The sequence below is a fragment of the Gekko japonicus genome, unplaced genomic scaffold, assembly GCF_001447785.1.
Source record: "Gekko japonicus isolate JY-2015 unplaced genomic scaffold, Gekko_japonicus_V1.1 scaffold1331, whole genome shotgun sequence".
Classification (NCBI taxonomy): domain Eukaryota; kingdom Metazoa; phylum Chordata; class Lepidosauria; order Squamata; family Gekkonidae; genus Gekko; species Gekko japonicus.
The window spans coordinates 222,510-244,539 of record NW_015163128.1 but is presented as its reverse complement, the minus strand read 5'-3'; the positions used below and the strand labels follow the sequence as shown (position 1 = coordinate 244,539).

Below are 22,030 nucleotides of genomic sequence, written 5' to 3'. Positions count from 1 at the left end.
ATGGGACCAAGTGGAAGCACTTCTCCCTCTGTTCATCCGCTCAGAAACATGACCCTAGACGGACCCGCTAGTGAATGTTCTGTCATACATGGTGTCTCTACAAGAATCTGGACTCAGTTTTTCATCACTGAAGGTCCACTTGGCAGCGATCTCAGCCAATCATGATCCCGTAGAGAGCACCCTTTTCTCTCATTGGACCAAAGCTTTTCTTAAGGGCATGTATGGCAGACCCCCTGTTACTCTCTCCACTGAGACAGATTTTTCCTGCCAAAATTCTTAGTTCCCTTCAGGTACTGAGCTAGCCCCCAGCAGCATGATAATATTTGAGGTTTTATAAATCGGGATGTCCCACCCCATGACAGAATCTACTTTAGCTTTTCCCCAGTCCAGGAACTTTTCAGGAGAAAACAGGAGCCTGCTTTTTAGACCTTGAAATGGCACTGGAGACTGTGTACAGTGAACAGTAATGAAGATTTTATTTAATAGGCAGATATGGTATGGGGTAGTCAGGAATTGGAAAGACTGAGGTAAACGTTGTTGGTAAAACAGTATATTTTTCAGTTCGTAGACAAGATGGTGCAGCTTATTTTTTTTTTTTTTACAAATTCTTGGTTCTTACCAAGTGAGAGATGGTTGGCTGAGTACTTTGGTTTCAGTTACAGTTTTTCTGCATATAGTTTCCTAATAATTGTTCAGGTTTTCTGGAAAGGTCACTCTTTTAGTGTATCAAATTCTTTCCCCTTTTCTGAATTAACACTGTGTCTTCTTTCCCCTGAGTAGTCTATAAACGTTTCCTTTCACTACAGACCAAGGACTGCTTCAGTGCCACTTCCCTGTATATCTGGACAGGGCTTCTGTTTCTTCCCTGAAAATATAATCCTGTTCCTTTTGGCTTGATTGGGAACGTCAGCCTGCTACCCAGTCAATCTTTACCAAAATCTCAAACCCAAGTTCTTGGAATCTGTGTGAAAATGTACTTCAGCTTTAGCTGACACTAGACTCTGAATTCTTCGATGGAATTCTTTTTTGGGTTATGTTTAACACAGCTAGGACGAGGAGTCTCTCCCTTTATTCAAAAGGTAAACTTGTTAGTCAGACTCTTCAGATAATCCACTCCTTGAGCTGAACTTTTACTTTACTGAACAGTAACTGCTGCTGAACTCAAAACTAACTCTTCCCTCAGCGCACAGCTGATCTTATATTTCCCTCAGCTGGTGCTGGCCAATCAGAGAAAAGGAGCAGCCTGTCACTCAAGCTCAATTCTAGAGCAAAGTTAACTATTCACCACCCTTCTCTGATGTTACTGCATTAGGAAAACAGTGCTTTAAATGTAGTCCGTCACAGCATGTTACGACTCTATTACCCTCTGAAACCTCTTGCTCCTGAGTGGAATTTGTCCCTTGTCCTAGTCAAGTTAATGGGCAAAACCTTTGAGCCAATGGCAACTGCCATGCTCCACCTCCTCACCTGGAAGATGGTGTTCCTCATTGCATTCACTTCAGCAAAGAGGGCCAGCGATCTCTGTGCATTCTGAGTGGACACCCCCCTACACTATCTTCCATAAGGACAAAGTTGTGCTCCGCCCTGAGCCTTCCTTTCTACCAACAGTGGTCTTGAAATTCCACCTTTTGCAGCCCACAGTGCTGCCCACCTTTTTTTCCGGACCTGACAGATGAGGGCTAGTGGGTGTTACACTCTCTTGATGTCCGTAGAGCCCTATCTTTCTACCTTACTAGGGTGCAGCCATTCTGGAAAGGTCCCCATTTGTTTATTGCCTATGGTGAACCCAAGAAGGGTCGCAGGATGTCATCCCAGAGACTGGCAAAGCGGATTACATCTACTATCTCTCTGTGTTATGAGTTAACGGGACAGCTGGTACCTGTACAGCTTCGAGCCCATTCCACAAGTGCTGTGTCCACCTCTATGGCCTTCTTGGGAGACATGTCTCAATGCGGCCACATGGTCTTCTCCATCAGCCTTCATGTCACACTACACCTTGGACATCAGAGCTCATTGGGACACGTCCTTTGGCCAGACGGTATTGAGGTCCCTCTTCCAGTGACCTGGCATATTGCCTCTGGTCCTCAGGTGGGCCTTTAATAGGTAAGAGACCCTGGGATTATCTGCTTTAATCTGTTTGCCAGCACCTCTCGTCCCGTTTCTTTTTAGCTCGCTAATCACTCAGGTGTGGGACTGCACAGAGACCACGAAGAAGATAAATAGGTTGCTTACCTGTCTGTAACTGATGGTCTTTGAGTGATTATCTATGCAGTCTCACAAGCCCGTTCATCCTTCCCCACTGCTGACATCTATTAAGTTGTTGGAACTTACCAGCAGTCAGAAAGAACTGAGTGGGTGGGTGCTTTCTCCCTTGCTCCAGGCATGCACGGTCAGTGCCTGCTCCCCAGTGTGTGGGGGGAAAGCGTGCTAAAAATGTTAGAGGCTATCCCTGATATTCTCCAAGGTCAGGTTCATGCACAGGTGCTAGCACAGGTGTGTGGCTGCACAGATGACCACTCAAAGATCATCAGTTACAGGTAAGCAGTCTGTTTGATGGAGCAGTCTGGAGAGGCAGTTTGGTGGAGCAGTCTGGAGAGCCAGTTTGGTGTAGTGGTTAAGTGCATGGACTCTAATCTGGGAGAACCGGGTTTGATTCCCCACTCCTCCACTTGCACCTGGAGTTTGTAAGCCGCTCCGAGACTCCTTTGGGTAGTGAAGGGCGGGGTATAAATCCAATCTCTTCTTCTTCTTCTTCTGAATCTTAGCTTTTTGAAGCAAAAAGCACAAATGGCCCACTTGAAAAACAACAGTCACATGTAAGCAAGTTTTTCTTTTGCTCTCACACTCCAGAAGCTCAGAGCATCTTCCACGGGGCTCCCAAGCAGGTTCCTATCCAAACTGAGATCTAGTTTTCTCAGCCAGTGAAGTGGTAAATCTGACATTGGTGGTACCATGTAGGTCTGCGGGTGGGGCCTCCCGTTGTTGAACAGTCGCTTTGAAAACTTTTTGAAAGGCCATGCTCCCTGAAGCTGTAAGTCGAGAGTGGCTTTTTTGGCTATGGAGTATGTTTCTGACTGATGGTTGTCTTTTTTACAGGTGTGGGGTTACATGGATGTAGGCAGTCTTCATACTGCAGTTGTTAGTGGGGGGGATAGTTGTAACCAAAGTTGGACTTTGGTGAAGTGTTTCAACCTCCTTTAATATATAGAGGTCCCTAACAAGATGTATATTTACTTTTATTGATTTTTTGAGATTTGCCATGCTTGAGGATCCAAATGTTCTTCTTGCCTGTCCTGCCTACCCTCTCACTCTCCTACACTTTCCTCACTCTCCTACACTGTCTCCAGCTCCCTCTCTGGCCCCTGTTCTTCCTCCCCCACCCCATGGTTTCGCCTTTTATCTCCTCTTTTCTGTACTTCTCCCATACTTCAGTTGAAAAATAGATGAGGGGGAAATCTTGCAACATAGTCTTACAAGAACCGCAGAAACCTTGCTGGGGCCCAGCCTGACCTAGAGGTTTCTGTGGGATTTGCAAAAGGTCCCTTTCCCAAGCATCTGGTGAATTTGGGTTCACTTGATGCTTAAGGAATCTAAGTGATGCTGTGGTCTTGGTGATGTTGTTTATGGTTGCCTAGGCAGGCAAGATCTGACAAGGTAATGTTGTGAGATTTTGGTTGCTATGAGTATTTTGTATTTTATCCATCCCCTCCCCCCTTAACTTGGTTCTGCAAATCTGGGGGGTTCCTAGTTAGTGCCAAATTACGACTGGAGAGTCTAGGTTCAGCTCTGGGTTAATTGGATGGCCTTAGGTCAATCACACACACTTATATTAGCCTACCTTGCTGGGTTGTTGTGAGATTAAAATGGGAAGAGGAGAACTGTGTAAGTTCCTTGGATAAAGAGAGAGGTATTATTTATCGCCACCTCCTTTTTGGCTGCTGCATAAATAGGCTTGACCTGAGGACTAGTTTCTTTTTTTAAAATGTTGATGGTCTTTTTTATATTCCTTTTCTATTCTTCTCCCTCCCTCCTTTCATTTTTGGCTTCAGAGTGTTGAAATCCTATCGGTATGTACAGTAAAGGATAATTAATGTAATTTCTTATCACTTTGGGCACTGCCTACATTCTTTCTTCCTCTTTCTATGACTCTGTATTCTGACATCCTGCATTTTTTCCAGTCCAGTTCCTTTTATGTGAACATAAACTGATGGCAGTGTTGAATGTGAACAGACTTCACAACCATGTGCTTGTTTTCTGTGTTTCACTCATGTTTCTAATGTCTGTTTGCATGTAATCTCTGGACCCTTTCTCCCTAAGCCTCCCACTAGTGCATGATGATACAACAGGGTCTAAAACATAAATGAAACTGTAACCTGTTTCTTCATCAGTGAGGAAGGAAAATTGTCTACCTCGCAAGATGCTTCTTGTAAATATATGGTGGAGGAGAATGCAGAAGCTGGAGAAGAAAATCCTGTCACGGCGCAGCCTGCAAGCAGCAGTCTGGAACAGAGGTAGCACCTTTTTTTTTCACATGCTAGAATATAGACAACCCAGGACTAATCCAAGAACCCCTCCGCTTAAAAAGTAGCAACACTTTATGTAGGTACAAGTGTGTGCTTATATTGTGTAGACATGACTAGTCAGATTGTTGCTGTGATCTTGGAAGATGTTCAGACTATATCAGTGGAAGTGAATGAAAGGATAGCAGGTGTTGTTTGCCCCCATCCTGCAAGCAGTCTTATCAGAAAGGCTCAATTAAGAGTTTATGGGCAAGCTAGAAGTCTCAGGAGAGCCTCGGGCCTAAGAATGCCAGCTCACTTACCAGTGGAGGAAGGTATCCTTGTGTTGCTTGTACCTCTTTGTTCCATGGGCAGGGCCTATGCAAACGTTTTGCAAAAGCTGCTTCTATCTTGAGGAGTCTGATACCACCCACCAGTGTTCCCTCTAAGCTGAGTTAGTGTGAGCTAGCTCAGTTTTTTAGCCTCCAGCTCACACATTTTTGTCTTAGCTCAGGAAAGATGGCTCCAGAGCAAACTAATTTTATGCAGCAGCCAAACTACCTGCTCACAACTTTAATGCCAGTAGCTCACAAAGTAGAATTTCTGCTCACAGGACTCCACAGCTTAGAGGGAACATTGGCACCCACTCCATGACTTCCACAGCTCTCCCTCCTCTCTTAATAAAGGAGAAAATGCTGAAGCAGCCCCCCCCCCATAGGCATCAGTCTCCTCTGCCCACCGCTTGCTAGTGTCGGCAGTTGGGGACAAAGAATAAGCTGTCAGATGGAACAGTGCCTGACAGCAGAAACTGGAACCAAGTTGCCACAAACGGCAGCTTGGCCGCTCCCACCCACCCCCACCCCCGATAAGCAACTGCAGCAATGGCCATCACTGCTTCTTCCACTGCTGCTCTCCTCCCTCCTGCCAAAGCACCAGCAGGGACAGAGGACAGACAGCCCTCTCATGTTTTGAAGCACCGGCAGTGACAGATGGGTCTGTCAAGGAAGCGGCCTACATCTCTTTCAAGCTGGTGCCTCCCGTCTGGTCAGCACCGCATTGCTGAGCAGCAGTTTGATGTTCCTTCAGTCCTGAAGTTCAGGGGTCAGAAGATGCCCTTTATAGAGTTGTGTGACTGGGTTATTGAGGAGCAGTAGCTGTGGGTAAGACTTCTCACCAATATATTAATTAAATATATTCTTTACCCCAGCAGGTTCTGGAACACCTAACAGTGTTGTTAGTTGACGCTCTCATAGCAGCCCTGACTTCTAGCACAGTTCTTTTAGCTAAGGGAGGTTGTTTCCTGCTTTTTTTTCTGCTGATAATAGTGATAGAAAGACTAAGTTGGCCTTACATACAGATTTTGAAACCTCAGGGCTAGCACTCAGCCCGTGTTACTGACTGTCTTTTTTTCTAGGCAGCTATTGTGGGGACTAATTAAATAACTTCTATTAAATCCAAAGCCATGAAGGATAGACTCTGCAAGATATCTTGTCACTGTTCTTGCAGAATCCTTCCCGGATCCTTCCCGGATCCAGTACAGTTCAGTACTTGGGCCATAGCATGTTCAGATGTTGCCAGCAGAAACAATTGACTGCAGGCTTGAGATGTTGATGCAAGTTCCTCTACAAGCCTAGCTAACCAGCCATTCTTGGAGGCAAGTTATTTGGGCAACAGTTAGTTAATATCCTCATTGAGATCAAAGACAAAAGCGGTCCTCCATTAGTGTGTAAGGAAATATGTATAACTGACAAGCCAACACTATCTTTTTCTCCAGACTAGTTAGTCAACAGGTAAATGTTTAAATAGTATACCTTTCTCTGGCCTTTATTTGTCTCATATCAGTCCTATCCAGAACTCTCTTATCAAAGTTGTTCACCTCTCGCGCTGTTCAAAGCATGTGCTTCCATCCTGAGGTCCCTGCACTGGCCCCCCATAGTATAAACTCCTTTTACCATAACAGACGCCCCCTCCCACTCTTTGTGCTCTCGTAGCTTAATATATCCCTGGCAATGACCTTTCCAATTTGACCACTCTAAGTTGCCCATAGGTCTTCAGTCTTCTTTATCCTTACACCTGGAACCTCCTCCCAGAGCACCTTCATTAGGTCTCTTCTCTTGGCCTTCAAACCTCAGCTAAAAAAGCAATCTGTTCTACAAAGCCATTACTCTTAATCCCCAGCTGAAATGAAACCTAAGTATATGTAACTGCATATTATCACTATTTACCCTTTGTTACTACATTTGCGATTTTATTATTAAGATAGTCTCTTCTAACACTAAGATTTTCCTTTTAACTCCCTAGGAATGGTCAACAAGCTCTTCTACCAGAGGCATCTGTTAATGGCCCTGTATGATATGTGATACTGACTGCTGTTGGCTGAAGAATATGAACTGATATCCAAGGATAACTTGAGGATTTCATCTAGAGCCTATTGGAGCCAGTTACTGCTGCACTAATTTCGCAAGGGATCAGGACCAGCAACATTTATATTCTAGATTTTGAGACATTGTACAGAAATTCATAAGTGTAAAAATTGCACATTGAGAAATACCAAGAATTTTTGCGTATGTTTATATTGTATTGTTCTAAATAATAATGGGTGATTTGTGAAATAAGATCTTGCCACCCAAGTAATGATAGTAGTGATACTCTAGTTAAAATGGCTGTAAGAATAGTTTTATAAAAAAAAAAAGTGAATACACAAATCTAATGTATTTGAGGCATAACTGACAATTAGTGACCAAAGTATTTAGCAGTCCCATCATTTTTTACCCTGAAATTTGAAGTCCATATTTCTTTCAGTTTGGCCACACACACAAAAAAAGTACAACTGCAATGCCCTCTAAATGTTTTGGTTGTTTTAACCAGGATTTTTGGTGTTCAGCATTTTACAGCAGGTTTTCAATTGATAATTGTTTTCTGTATTGTTTAAACCAGATCAAAATGTAAGTCTATTGGTAGAAGTTTTAAGTATTTATTGCTACAACTTAGTTGACAAATTGATGTTACTGTAAAGCCATAACATTCTGTTAAGTCTTGTTTGCTTGAAACAATTACTTACAGGTGAAACACTAGAATATTTTGAAGTGCACATGGCTTGTTGTGTATTTTAAGTGATTCACCTACTTTTTTAACCCATTCACCAAGCACATTTTGAAACAATCTACATATTTAAAACACTGTATTCCTTTTGAAAAATCAACTAAATTTAATGAAATGCTCATGCTGCTCATGTAATTACAGTTCATGAATTTTAAAGGTATAATATCTTTAAAGGAAATATCAAAATTGGGCACTTGAGCATGTTAATTGTTATACTTTCACTGTTTTGATTTGTGTGAAGTTTTCATTTGTAAGTTTAAACCAGTTTTTTCCATAACTGGCTTATGTATATATATAGTGATTATGGAAACTAATTGTAATTTATAATTTTCTATGTCATAAAATTCCAACCACCTTCTCAAACAGAAGCAATATAATGTATATTGCCATATTGTCTGGTGAAAGGGTTAAAGTATTTCTCCTCTTGCACTTTTAGATGCAAATCCATTTTTATTTCTTTAATAGAAAGTTATATTCATTTATTTTTACATCATTTGTTTTCCTGACCAGTATTTAAAAGCCAAAAGGATACTCTAAACCAATGGCCAATTACTTATTTTAGAAAGTGTCCCAAGCTATGTGCCTAAATATTACATTGCATACAGAAATAAAAACTAATGTATACTGGTATATTCTTTTTGTTTTTGTTTCATTTCTTATGTTTCAAAAGTACTGATAAATCTCTGTGAATACTTCCACTTGTATTCCAAAAACATATTATGCTGCATTTAAGGGTTATTTCAGTTGCTACAGAGAAATGGCGGCGGGGGTGGGGGGGATGTTGTGTTTTGCTTCCCCCCAATCTATTATATAATAGGAAGTAGGTAGGCATCCCATTTACCTGCTTGGGGTAGAGAATTACCATCCCCCAGCCTCACTTTTCCACCTCTAAGGAGTGGGAGTAAAAAGTGACACTGGAAATCTCTTCAAGCCTCTCTGGTAAGGACCATAGAGATTAGGAGGTAGCCTAGGGTATCAGCAGAAGTAGCATTGCATCCTATGCCAAACTCCGCCTTCCCCAGGCACTACCCCCCCAATCTCCCAACATTTGCCAAGTCACAGTTGCGAAACCCTAGAAGTAGGTCATATTCTAGTAATGTTACAGAGCTTGTAACCTGTGCTGCAGGTGCAACAATTGAATGTAAATGAGTAGCTGTGTTAGTCTGTCACAGCAAAATGAAAGTCCAGTGGCACCTTAAAAGCTAACATTTATTTCATTATGAGCTTTTGTGGGGAAAGGTTATTGGGCGTCAAGGTTTGGATTTATCAACATCAAATTACACTATGAGTCTTTAAAGTGTAAATCTCAACCTAAGAGGGAAGATGGAGGACTTGATGTAGAAAGTGTAGGTGTGAGTCCCATCGTAAATCAACAGAATTGGCAGTTAACATCTACTGGATGGTAAGGGAGGTCAGAGGTCCAAACAGATGATCAAATAATTTAAGTGAAAATTAACTGGTATGTGTATAAGGTTATAGTCTAATAAAATGTATCAAGGACAGCCAATTAAAATTTTCAAGAAGTGGCTCCTGTAGAGCTATTCGGGATTGTAGGGACTGAGGAAATTCAAGTCTCTGTTTAAGCCAGGATAACATGTAGTGTTTAATTATTTGATGAGTTTCAGAACTTCCATGTTGTATATTCCTGTGAGGGTTTTTTTGTACAACAGTGTCTTCTCTGTTCCCTGGAAGGACAGATACTGAAGCCGAAGCTCAAGTACTTTGGCCACCCAATGAGAAGGGAGCACTCACTGGAAAAGATCCTGATGCTGGGAAAGATTGAAAGTAACAGAAGAAGGGGACAGCAAAGGATGAGATGGTCAGACAGTGTTACCGATGCAACGAACATGAAATTGGGCAAACTCCAGAGGATGGTGGAAGACAGGAGGGCCTGGCGTGATGTGGTCCATGGGGTCACGAAGAGTTCGACTTGACTGTGTGACTGAACCACAACAACTCTTCTCCCTCTGAGGCAGAGGACATCTTGGTGAGTAATTCCCACCATGCATTCATGGAGGCAGGAACAACTTTTTTCTTCTTTCCTGTCTTAACTGGGGGAGTCACCTGCCCTTCAGTTCTGTTCCAGCCTCAGGGAGAGCAGTTGAGAGCAGGCTGTTCTACATCTACTCTGATCTCTTTTCTTTTTACTTTTTTTTTTGCGCCCCCCCCCCCGGGGATTTTTAATTGCATTTTTCTATAAACTACAATGAAAAAAGTGGAGTGGAAACTACATCTATGGGAGAGAGGAAGGAAAACCACTAAAAGCTCAAGTATAGGAAATCAGTACAAAAGCTTGTATCAGTGTTAGTCTAAAATGCTTACATTGAACATGGTCGATAAAGCTATATTATTTATGTTTAAAACCATTATTTTAACTGTTTAAAGAAAATCACAAGAGTATCGTTTAAAAAAAAACTTCAAGGCACAGATCAGAGTTCTTCAGCCTTCATTTTTAAAAATCTTTTCTAATCCTCAATTGGTATTCTCGTTTGGGGGCTGCCGCCCCCTTTTCTGAAGTAGAGTCCTCGTTGGAAGTAGCAGAGTCCATTTCATCCCTAAGTTTGCTGTCTTCTTCGTCCTTGCCATCCTCTCCTGACTCTCCCAGTTGCAGTCTCAGGAACTCACGCGCTTTGGAAACAGAGTCAATTTTTTCTTTTTTATCCTGCAGTTTGAAAATGACGCCTTCGGGGGTCAACCATCTGTAGGGAATGCTGTTTGTTTGCAAAAACAGAATCAAGTCTTTATACTTCCTCTTCTTCCTAATTTCAAATGGAATGTCTTTTAGAATCCTGATGGTGTTGCCTCCAATTTTCAAGGGCGTTCCTGTAGTTACTTTCGGGATTTGATCCCTCACATATCTCTTCGAGAATCTAACCACTATCTCTCCAGGCAGATTATTTTTCTTGATATAAACGGAATAGGCTCTGTAAACCACATCCATTTCGCTTACAAGGTATTCCGCTTTTAAATCTGTAACTGGAGCTAGTGCGTCGCTCAAAAGTTGCTTTAAATTCTCTTCTTTTGCTTCCGGAACCCCTTGGAACCGGAGGACTAAGCTTTCTCCATTTGTAGCTGCAAAAGTTGAAGTTCGTCTGAAGCTTGCTTCTTTTCCAGCATTTGGACCTTTTTCTTAATCTTTTTAGATTTAGCATTCATTTCCTTCACTTTCTCAGCTGTTTGCTCCATCTTTTTTGCAGTTTCAATCAATTGGAGCTGCAGAGCTGCAAGATTCTGATTTAACGCTGTTAGCTGTTGATTGATATTCATCATCTGGTCCAGTAGAGGGCGCAAAGAGTCCACTGACAGTTTAGAAAACCCAGTGGTATCTTCCGGTCGTGGGCTTATGCTCCCCGGTAGTTTCGCTTTTTAAGTACTTGCTAAAGTTTCTGAAATTTGCCCAAATGCTTATTAGTGCTCTGGTTGATTTCTTAAAACAGATTTCAACACTTAAACTTTGGCAAATTGCTGTTATATTTATGCGTATGGGAGGGTTATGCGTATGGGAGGGTTAGCCCCTCCCCTGCTCGCTCACTAGTCCCTTCATTCCCAGGGGGGCTTTCTTTTAAATTCCCGGCATTTCGCTTTTACTCGACTCACTGTTCATTGGTGGTCCGGAGACCTCGCTCAAGGTACGTTTTATACACCCAATCTCCAGTGCTTGTCTCGGTCGGCGGCTCTGATTCCATTATGGACACAGCAGCGGCAGGACCATCGGGGCGGAAGAGCCCCTCAATTCCACAGCAACACGCTGGCGAAGTGGCCACCCTTCAGAAGCCCCATGGCTAGGAGCCTTTCATGATGGCTCCAGGGGGTGGCGAACAATTGCTCCCCCTCCCAACCACTGGCACGCGGATCGCTTCCCCGGGTGGTCCGGGAGACGCGTCCGCTAGCGTGTCGCCATAAACCGGAAGTGTCTCAACTTCTACCATTTGGCCTTTCTTCAGAGTTTTACTTTTTGGGCTTCCTTCAACACCCAGAGTGTTCTCGAAAATGTTGAAAAATCCAATAGTAAAATTGAGAGAACAAGAAGTTCACATTCATCCTTAACTGGACTCCCTGCTAATCTGGTCCAGTTCACAGCACAAGTAGAGGGAGGACATGCAGAAAACCATTAGGTTCTTACAAGCCCACAGTTTCCTTGTGAATCTTCACAAGAACTCCTTAGAACTGACACAAAGTTTGGAACATCTATAGACACCATGTCCAATTGTTCATTCCTCACAGACAAGGCAATGAAGACGAAGAATATGGCTACATCTATAGTAAAAAGCAGATCTACATCGCTGATGACCCTCATGGCACTGATGGGCAACTTGATTTCAAACACAGACACAGTACAGTGGGGCAGATTCCATTCAAGGCAACTGCAACAGTATCTGAGATCAGATCCTGAGGAAGGAAGAACTATCAATCCACAGTCCTCTAAGGGTGAGATCCAGTCTTGTCTGGTGGACAAGGACGATCAACCTTCTGCAGGCAAGAGATATTGGGTCCCAAAAGTGGTCTCTGTGCATCACACCTCTGGGATATAGTGCGCCTGCGCCGACCTTGATTGATTCCTCTTGAAAGCGAAAGCGATTTTTGCCTGAACAGTGGGCTCTGTCGACTGGCCCAGGAGATTTGGACCGAGTGTCAATCCCGGGGCGTGTTCATCATTGCTGCTCTCCTGCCAGGATCGCTCAATGTGTATGCGGACTTTCTGAGCAGAGGAGGTGCATTCCTCCACGAGTGGGAGTTCAACTGGGCTTCCCTCCAACCAATCTTCCACAGATGGGGTCACCCAGAAATCGATGCATTTGCGACACATCAGAATGCAAAGTGTCATCTGTTCTGTACCAAGATCATGAAGGAAAACCTCAATGCATCCTCGTGGCACCATGGTGGCCACGTCAGCACTGGTTCCCGACTCTGTGCATCACACCTCTGGGATATAGTGCGCCTGCGCCGACCTTGATTGGTTCCTCTTGAAAGCGAAAGCGATTTTTGCGCCCGCTCCCCAGTCATGCACCGGTCTGAACATGCAAGGTGGGACAGGCAAGGTGGGACACCACACCTCAAACTCACGGTGTGGAGAATCCCTTAGCACAGCTCAGAAACAGGATAGACCTTGTTCTGTTGAACTGCTGGAAGCCAGCTACATGCGCTTCCTATAGCACACCTGTGCAGGGGAAGAAGCTTTCTTCGCAACGTCTATCCAAGTGGATTGTGGAAACCATCAAACTGTCCCAGGGCACATACATACATCTCCCTCTGGCACCAGATCTCCTCCTGGCTCAGGAGGGCCACGTGCTTCACCACGATGTACCACACCTCAAACTCATGGTGCGGATAATCCCTTAGCACAGCTCAGAAACAGGATAGACCTTGTTCTGTTGAACTGCTGGAAGCCAGCTACATGCACTTCCTATGAAGGGAAGTGGAAGAAATTCCTGTCGTACCTCGAGTTGTTGGGTTTACCACTGCCCCCTACGGACTTGAGGATAGTTTTCGGATTCTTGTTGACCCACCTGGACTTGGGTCTTAGTTGCTCTTCTTTAAGGGTCTACTTAGCCGCCATTTCCGCCTATCATCTTGCGGTGGATGGCTATTCCGTTTTTTCTCACCCTCAAACGAAGCAGTTTCTGAAGGGCCTCAGTCGCCTCTTTCCTCCGGCTCATAGGCCAACTCATAGTCCTCCATAAGAGCATAACACATGAAGGGCACAACAAATATCAAACAGCAAGCAAGAAAACCAGGAGAGAGAATGGTCTCAAGAAGGAAGTATTCAATCTAATCCCATCTCACTTTGGTCCACCTATGGTGGATCTTTTCACATCCTCAATGAACCATCAGACAGATCAGTTCATCAGATTCCATCATTCTCAGTCCAAATGAACAGATGCCTTGACATCAAGCTGGCCAAGAGGTCTGATGTATGCCTTCTCACTGGTTCCTATTGTGCCAAAACTACTTTGAAAGATCATGTAACAACAGGAGAGGTCATACTAGTGGCTCCCTTGTGGCCCCGTCACCCATGGTTTTCAACCCTGCTGCAGATGTCAACAGACTCACCTTTGAGGCTACCAGTATCTGTGGACATGCTGCAACGGGGACCAGTCTGGCAACCACATCCAGAGTGATTAAATCTCACTGCCTGGAAATTGAATGGGATAACTTCCTGCAATTAGGGTACACCTCAGAAGTAACGAACACACTCTTAGCCTCTAGAAGACAATTGACTAGTAGAATATACAACACCACTTGGAAGGCCTACATTAGATGGTGTTAGAGGAAGGGAGCTGATATATTGAACTCACAACTCAAGCCACTTCTAAACTTCTTTCAAGAGGGCAGAGACAGCTTTGAAGTCTGCAGTGCTAAAAAGACAAGTCACAGCACTGTCTACAGTACTACCTCAGTTTAAGGGTGCCAGGCGTTCCGCACATATGTCGTTACATCAAGGGTGATTCTCTAAAAAAAATCCTCCACAGACACATAGTTTTCCAACTTGGAAATTATGTACTGTACTCTCCTCCCTTGCCAAACCACCCTTTGAGCCAATTAGAGAGATCCAATTGAAATGGCTGAGGATGAAGACTCTATTCTTAGTAGCTATCCCTTCTGCGAGAAGGGTGTCAGAGCCAGGAGCACTCTCTATCAAGCCTGAGTTCTGTATCTTCCATAGGGATAAAGTAACCTTGAGAACCGACCCAACTTTCCAGCCAAAGGTGAATTCTACAGTTCATAGATCTCAGGGAATCAGTCTACCAACTTTCTGTCCAAATCGCAGTCACCTAATGGAAAGGACATGGCACACCATAGATGTTAAGAGAGCCTTGAAGTCATTCATATGTAGAACTGAGCAGATCAGAAAAACAGATCCCTTCTTTATTTCTGTCTCACCACCAAACATGGGAGGTAGAATGTCAAAGTCAGCCATTAGTAGATCTCTTAAAGCTTGCGTCATTGAGGCAGATTGGAAGTGCCACATGGAATTACGGCTCATTCAGTGTGTAGCACGGCAACCAATGCAGCATTTGCTAGACAAGCCTCAGTAGAAGAAGTATGCAAGGCACCTTATACGTCACTGTAAAATAAACATCTACATCTCGGCAGATGCTTTGGCAGAAGAGTGCTTTAACACATATTAGACACAGAAGATGATGACCTGCCCAGAAAATGAGGACACTGCTATGGGAGGTCCCACCAAGATGTCCTCTGCCTCAGAGGGAGAACAGACCTTTGGCTACTTACCGTGAAGGGTCCTTCTCCTCTGAGGAAAGCTGGTCATCTTGTCCTTCCCAAGTCAACAATAGTAAGTTTGATTCACGATCATTGACCAGCACATAGTACAGCGATGGCATATCTTGCAACATAAATGATACATATGACATTAAAATAGAAGCAGAGTTTTAAAAGCAGGTTTTTAAAAAGGGAAAACTCCATAAAAGCCCTAATAATTAAAATTAATAAAGCTAAATCTTAATTCTCCTCTTTTTGAGCTACTATAGTTTTTCTAATTCTTAGGACAAGCCATCCAATCCTAGCCACCTGATGAGTAACTTCTGCTCGCCGATCCGATAAAAAACTTCTTAAAAGGCAGATTCTTTGCCTACGGGAAAGAGGAAGCGTCTTAGAGAAAGGAAGAGATTCGCGGATGTTGTTATATGCCTTACAATCAAATATTACGTGTTCTATAGACTCAATACCATCTGCACAACAGGGACATATCCTTTCTTCATAAGGAGTTTTATTAAATTTTCCTTCCAGGACTGCAGATGGGAGTACATCCCAGCACATTAGTGTAAATGTTCTTCTGTGGTCCTGATTTAGTAAACGGGAGAGGTAGGGCATAGGGATTACTCTGTTATCTGGAGCCGAGAGGGCTCGCCATTTCCCTATCATGTTTAAATTGTGTTGTCTTGAGATATCCAGTATTCTCTGTTTTGCCATAGAGTTGGCCTTTTGATAACCCATAGTGCACAAATATTGTTTAGACAAAGCCGTAAGAGACTAATTTCTTCTCTAGCACCTTGAACCAAGGTGGTTCAAAGTGATCTAACATCATTAGACTTGTCGATCCCTTGGGTAGGAAAGCTAGCTTTAGCCAAAACATTGTCACCGCAATCCATAGCTTTGCCTCAACTATACCTGTCTCTATACGAATAAGAGCATTTGGAACCCCATTGGGGGCTTGTAAAATTGCTCTCAAGAATTTAGACTGAACTGTGTCTGCTTTCTTGAGGTTTACTGTAATGTTGATGGGGGCTCCATATGTGAGCTGAGGCAAAAATTTGGCCTTAAATAGTCTAAGGACGGCCACTGGACATTTACCCCCTTTATTCCAGTAAAATGTTTGCATCGCCCCAGAACTCCTTTTGGCCTCTGAAACAACAGTATTTATATTCACCAATCTTGAGCCATTTGCCTGGAAGAAGACTCCCAGGTACTTAAAATATGAAACGTTTTCAATCGGGATTGCATTTATGGACCAGCGATAGATTTTTGGTGATTTGTTTTTTACAAGGGCCATTACTTTAATTTTAGAGTAATTGACCTCTAATTTATTTTCATGGCAGTATTGGGTAAACATATTCATAGCTTTCCTCAGGCCTATTGGGGTCCTTGAGAGTAAAACAGCATCATCTGCGTATAAAAGGACCCCTACATGTTTATTACTTAGGGGGATGGAATTCAGGCTTATTTAGATATGTTACCAGGTCACTGATGTAAAAGTTGAAAAGTAGAGGCGCTAAGAGGCATCCTTGTTTGACACCCCCCCCCCGATAGGGTCTGTGAGGTGCCCCTGCGAGGAACACCTGACCTGTATGTAAGTCTGGTTGTAAAGAGCCTGAATTAGGAATAGTAATCGCCTATCGATATTTGTCTCCCTTAACGTATTCCATAATAGGTCTCTGGCAACTGAGTCGAAAGCTGATTTCATGTCCAAGAAAGCAGCAAAAAGCAATACCTTTGAATTAGAGGAGGACTTTGAGGTCAAGTGGTCCAATACCACACAATGATCCAGAGTAGCCCGACCCTCAATCCTAAAGGGGTGATTTCAGTGTCAACAAACATTGTCGGGTAAATTCCTTTAAGACACAGGTCCTCTTTCTGGGCTAGTATCAGGGAAGGGAGAACAGAACTCTCAAAGGAGAGCAAAATTCTTTGGCACTGCCTGGGGACAAGTAACTCTTCCACCCTAGTAAGATCGAGGGGTTGGCTGACACCTTTTAACACTTTTCTCAGATGTTTACAAACTAGCTGCTTAGAGTTCCATGGCAGTATACAGTTTCTGTATGGATAGATTGTAAGGCACACCTTTCGAGGCTGTAAGGTTAAATGCTGTGTGCTCCACTGCCCTGCAAGCCACCCTTTCTGGGGCATGCAATATTCTGTATCGGTCTCTCATACCATCTCGAGGCTCTCTGTCTACCCGGAACTTGGGGAGAGAGTGTCCTGTAATGACTTCTCTTTTCTGCACCCAGCCCTGAAACTGCACATGTCAGCTTATCCAAGGAGCTTTCCAGCTCTTTTAAAGATTGAAAAATGCGAGTTAAAGTTAGAGCTGTAAGTTCAGGGTAATCACTCACTGTGGTACTATCCTTCCCACCCAAAGTCAGCTCTTTCAAGGCATTATTGAACTCTCCTTTGTTTTTTTTTTTTTTTTTTGGTAAACAAATTTTTATTTTCTCAGGAATACAACATATAAAACATTTCATTCTATTAATTGTCTACCCCATTCCCAGTTCCTCCCCTCCCTCCAATGGCTTCCCACAATGCTTCCACCCCTGCTCCAAATTACTTCATATCATCAACAATATCAGTTTTTCATCATTACAATCTAAAGATAACATCATTTGACTTAATATTGATCTAAACATATTAAGTTTTGTTTCACATCCCAGTTCTTTTCCAGATAAATTTTAAAATCATTCCATTCTCCAAAAAACTCATCGTCTTCTTTGTTATTCAGTTTTTTTGTAATCTTATCCATTTGTGCCATGAACAGAACTTTTTGTATCCATTCTTCAACCTCTGGTACCTTTTCTGTCTTCCAAAACTGAGCATAAATCATTCTCGCTGTCACTATCAGGTACCAGAGTAAAGTTTTTTTAGTCGTATTGACTTCTTCCATTTTGAGTCCCAAAAGCAGAATTTCCGGTGCTTTTTTAAAAGAACATTTCAGTATTTTTTGCATTTCATTGTGGACTTTTGTCCAAAAGTCTACAGCTTTCTCACAAGTCCACCACATATGATAAAATGAGCCCTCATGCCTCTTACATTTCCAACATTTGTTTGACATATTTTGATTCATATTTGCAATCTTCTTAGGTGTCATGTACCACCTATACATCATCTTATAACAATTTTCTTTAACATTAGTACATGTCGAGATCTTAATAGAGTTTTTCCACAAATATTCCCAAGTTTCCATATCCACTTCCTTATTCATATTAATAGCCCATTTTAACATTTGTTCTTTAACAGTTTCATCTTCAGTATACCATTTTAACAACACCTTATACATTTTAGAAATATTTTTTCCTCCTCCACTCTCCCAAACCTTTTCAATTTCATTTTTTTCCTCTCTAAAACCATAGTTTTTTTTGTCAGATCTAAAAAGATCATAAATCTGCATATATTTCAACCACTCATATTCATATTCAATTTCATTCTGCTTTTTCATTACCCACTCTGTTCCCTCTTTTTTAATTAAATCTCTATATGGCAACCAGTCTCTACCTCGCTGTCTTGAGTAAGATATCAACACTTCTACTGGTACAATCCACAATGGTCTTAAGTCACTCTGGTACTTCTTATATCTTGTCCATACCATATACAAAGCTTTTCTCACCAAGTGAAGTTTAAAAAAACTGTCCATTTTTATCTTGTCATACCATAAATATGCATGCCAGCCAAATCTACAATCATGCCCTTCCAACCCCAACAATCTGTCATTTTCAAGCTTCACCCATTGATCCATCCATGTTAGACAAACCGCTTCATAATATAGTCTAAGATTTGGCATTTGTAGACCTCCTCTTTCTTTGGCATCACAAAGTATTTTCATTTTGATCCTTGGTTTCTTGCCTGCCCAAACAAATTTTGACAACTCTTGTTGCCACTTGGCCAACAAATCCGTTTTATGCAGAATTGGTATTGTTTGGAACAGGAACATCAAACGTGGTAGGACATTCATTTTTATAACTGATATTCTTCCCATCAGTGATAAGTTCATTTTATCCCATTTCTTAAAATCTTGAGTCAGCTTAGTCCATAATTTCTCATAATTATTCTTATATAGGTCTATATTTTTTGCCGTTAATTCAATTCCAAGGTATTTTGTTTTTTTAACTACTTCACATTGTACCAGTTCTTGTAGTTCCACTTGTTTTTGTTTGATCATGTTTTTACATATAAGTTTTGTTTTATTCTTATTTACGTAAAAGCCGGCCAATTCTCCAAACTCCTTTATTTTTTGAAAAAGCAATGTCAATTTTTCTGTTGGGTTTTCCACCATAAACATTACATCGTCTGCAAATGCTCGATATTTGTATTGGTGTCCTTTATGTGTCAAGCCCTTTATTTCTTGATCGTACTGTATTTTTTGTAAAAGTATTTCCAATACCCAGATAAATAATAACGGTGATAACGGACAACCTTGCCTTGTTCCTTTCTGTACTTTGAAGTTATCTGTCAGTTCTTTATTCACATTTATTTTAGCTCTTTGTTCAGAATAGATAGCTTCAATACAATTTCTAAAATGTTGTCCCGCTTCAATCTTTTCCATCATCTGGTGCATAAAATTCCAATTAAGATTGTCAAAAGCTTTTTCTGCATCAACAAACAGAAAAGCTACTTCTTTTTCTGGGTGCTTTTCATAATATTCAATTGCGTCCATTACTATTCTTACATTGTCTCTAATCTGCCTTTTGGGTAAAAAGCCCGCTTGATCTTCAGAAATTACCGTTTGTAAATAGTTTTTCACCCTTTCTGCAATAATTTTTGCAAAGATTTTATAATCGTTGTTCAAAAGAGATATTGGCCTGTAGTTCTTTACATTTGTTGAATCTTGTCCTTCCTTTGGAATCAAAGAAATAATTGCTTCTTTCCATGAGTCCGGCACCTTTTTGTTTTCTCTTATTTCGTTGGTTAAAGCTTCCAGGACCGGGGAAATTTCTTCTTTCATCTTTTTGTAGAATTTCGCTGTAAATCCGTCCGGCCCAGGCGCCTTCCCCAACTTTGTCTCTTCTATTGCCTTCATCACTTCTTCTTTTTGAATTGGACCATTTAATAAATCTTTGTATTCCTTACTTATTTTTGGTAGTGGAATCTCCTTTAAATATGTTTTAATCTTCTCAAGATCAACTCTAGTTGTTTGGAATAGTTTAGCATAATACTTGAAGAAACATCTCTTTATTCCATTAGGATCAACGAACTCTTTTCCATCTTCTATTATTTTGGTTATCATTCTTCTCTCTCTTCTAGCCTTAAGTTGCCAAGCTAAGTATTTTCCCGGTTTGTTCGCCCCTTCAAAAGATTTCTGTTGTAACTTCTTTAAATTCCAATACATTTCCTGATTCCAAGTCTCATTCAGTTGTTCCTTCAGCAACTTTAATTCTTTAATAATTTGCTTTTTTCCAGGCTTCTTTTTTAATTCCTTTTCTTTCTGAGCAATTTTTTCTAACACTTCTGTTTGTTTTTGAAGTTTTTCCTTTTTTTGCTTCACGTTTTGCGAGATGAGAATTCCTCTCATCACCGCTTTATAAGCATCCCATACAATCTGTATCGGTGTTTCTTTATTTAAATTTTGTTGAAAGAATTGTTTCGTTTCTTCCTTTAACATCTCAATTACCGTTTTCTTATCCAACAAGTCTTCATTAATCCTCCACAGAAAGGGTTTTTTCCTTTCTGTGGAACTCCATACCACCGGATTGTGATCTGAATTACATCTTGGCAAAATTTCAGTCTTATGTGTTTTCATTGATAATTCTTCAGACATCCAAATCATATCAATTCTGGAAAAAGAGCAATGTCTATTGGAATAAAAAGTAAAGTCTTTCTGCATCGGGTTCCATTTCCTCCAAACATCTTCTAATTTTTCTTGCTTAACTAATTCAAAAAAATTCTTTGGCAATTTTCCGCTGAATTCGTTGTCCTTTTGTGGTTTTCTGTCTAGACGATCTATTGTCCCATTAAAGTCTCCGGCCATAATAACTTGCTCATAAGTCAATTGTTGTAATTGGTCAGTTATATCCTTAAAAAATTTTTCCTTTGCTCCATTGGGTGCGTACACGTTGATCAACAATGTTTTTTTCTGCTGAATCATTAATTCCACACCCACGTATCTGCCATCTATGTCCTTAAAAATTTCTGTAGGTTGTAACTCCTTCTTCACATATGTCACAACTCCTTTTTTCTTGTTTGAGGCCGCAGAACAAAATTCAATTCCAAATAAAGCATTCTTTAAATATTTTATATCCTGTTTTCTAATATGTGTTTCTTGCAAGCATATCACGTTGCATTTCTGTTTCTGTATCCAATGATTGATTCTTTTCCTCTTGTTTGGTGAATTTAATCCATTAACATTCCATGACAACAATTTGTACTCCATTATGCGTTTTATTTTAAAGTTCTCCAAAGACGTCCGCATTGTCCGCCTTAAATTTATAAAAGTCCATCATCGATCTGATCTGAATCCTCCCACCTTGATACGTAAAGGATAAACCTTGTGGAATCTCCCATCTATATCTGATGCTCAAAGCTCTGAGTTTGTCCGCCAAGGATTTATACCTTTTCCTGTCTTGCAGTATTGTTCTTGGGAGTTCTCTCATCACCATAATTTTGTTTCCCTCTATTACAAAAGGGACGTTGAATTGCTTCTTGAATATCTCCTCTGTTATTGATCTTGTTACAAATTGTACAATTACATCCCTTGGTAAATTCTTCTTTTCTGCAATTCTGGAGTTCACTCTATAAATCAAATCAAAGTCTGAGTCCATTGACCCTTCCTCCTCGCCCAGAAAAGCCGTTATCACTTCCATCATTTTTTCTTTTAAGTTCTCATTCTCTGTTTCCTTAATGCCTCTGAATCTCAGATGAGTCTGCATCCTTCTGAACTCCATCATTGTCTCTGATCTTGTAATTTGTTGAGTCAAAGAATCTTGTTTCTCTTCTATTTTTTGTATCTTCTCCTCTGTCTCTGTAGTCTTGGTTGCATTTGCTTGAACATCCTTCTTAACTCCTTCCATTTCTTGCTTGATTGAAGTTATTTCTGTAGTAACCAATTCCTTCAATGCTGTTATGTTCTTCTCTTGGACTTCTTCTAGATGTTTCAGATGAATCTGAGTTTGCTTCTCCAGTTGGTCCCCCAATGTTTTTTCTATCTGCTCCCCCATGGCTTGTATTGCCTCTGTCATTCTCTTCTCCATTGCTTCCATGGAGGC

General features: G+C 41.4%; 1 protein-coding gene across 3 annotated transcripts in view; it reads left to right on the top strand.

The window, feature by feature from the left end:
- PPP6R3 (protein phosphatase 6 regulatory subunit 3) overlaps positions 1 to 7,431 on the top strand; it is a 93,625-nt gene extending 86,194 nt beyond the window's left edge. For all 3 annotated transcript variants that reach the window (XM_015406926.1, XM_015406925.1, XM_015406924.1), the window contains exons 21-22: positions 4,389 to 4,511; positions 6,801 to 7,431. In XM_015406926.1, the coding sequence (XP_015262412.1) occupies positions 4,389 to 4,511; positions 6,801 to 6,852 (175 nt within the window). In that variant the 3' untranslated portion in view covers positions 6,853 to 7,431. The remainder of the gene's footprint in view (positions 1 to 4,388; positions 4,512 to 6,800) is intronic.
- Positions 7,432 to 22,030: the final 14,599 nt, after the last annotated feature.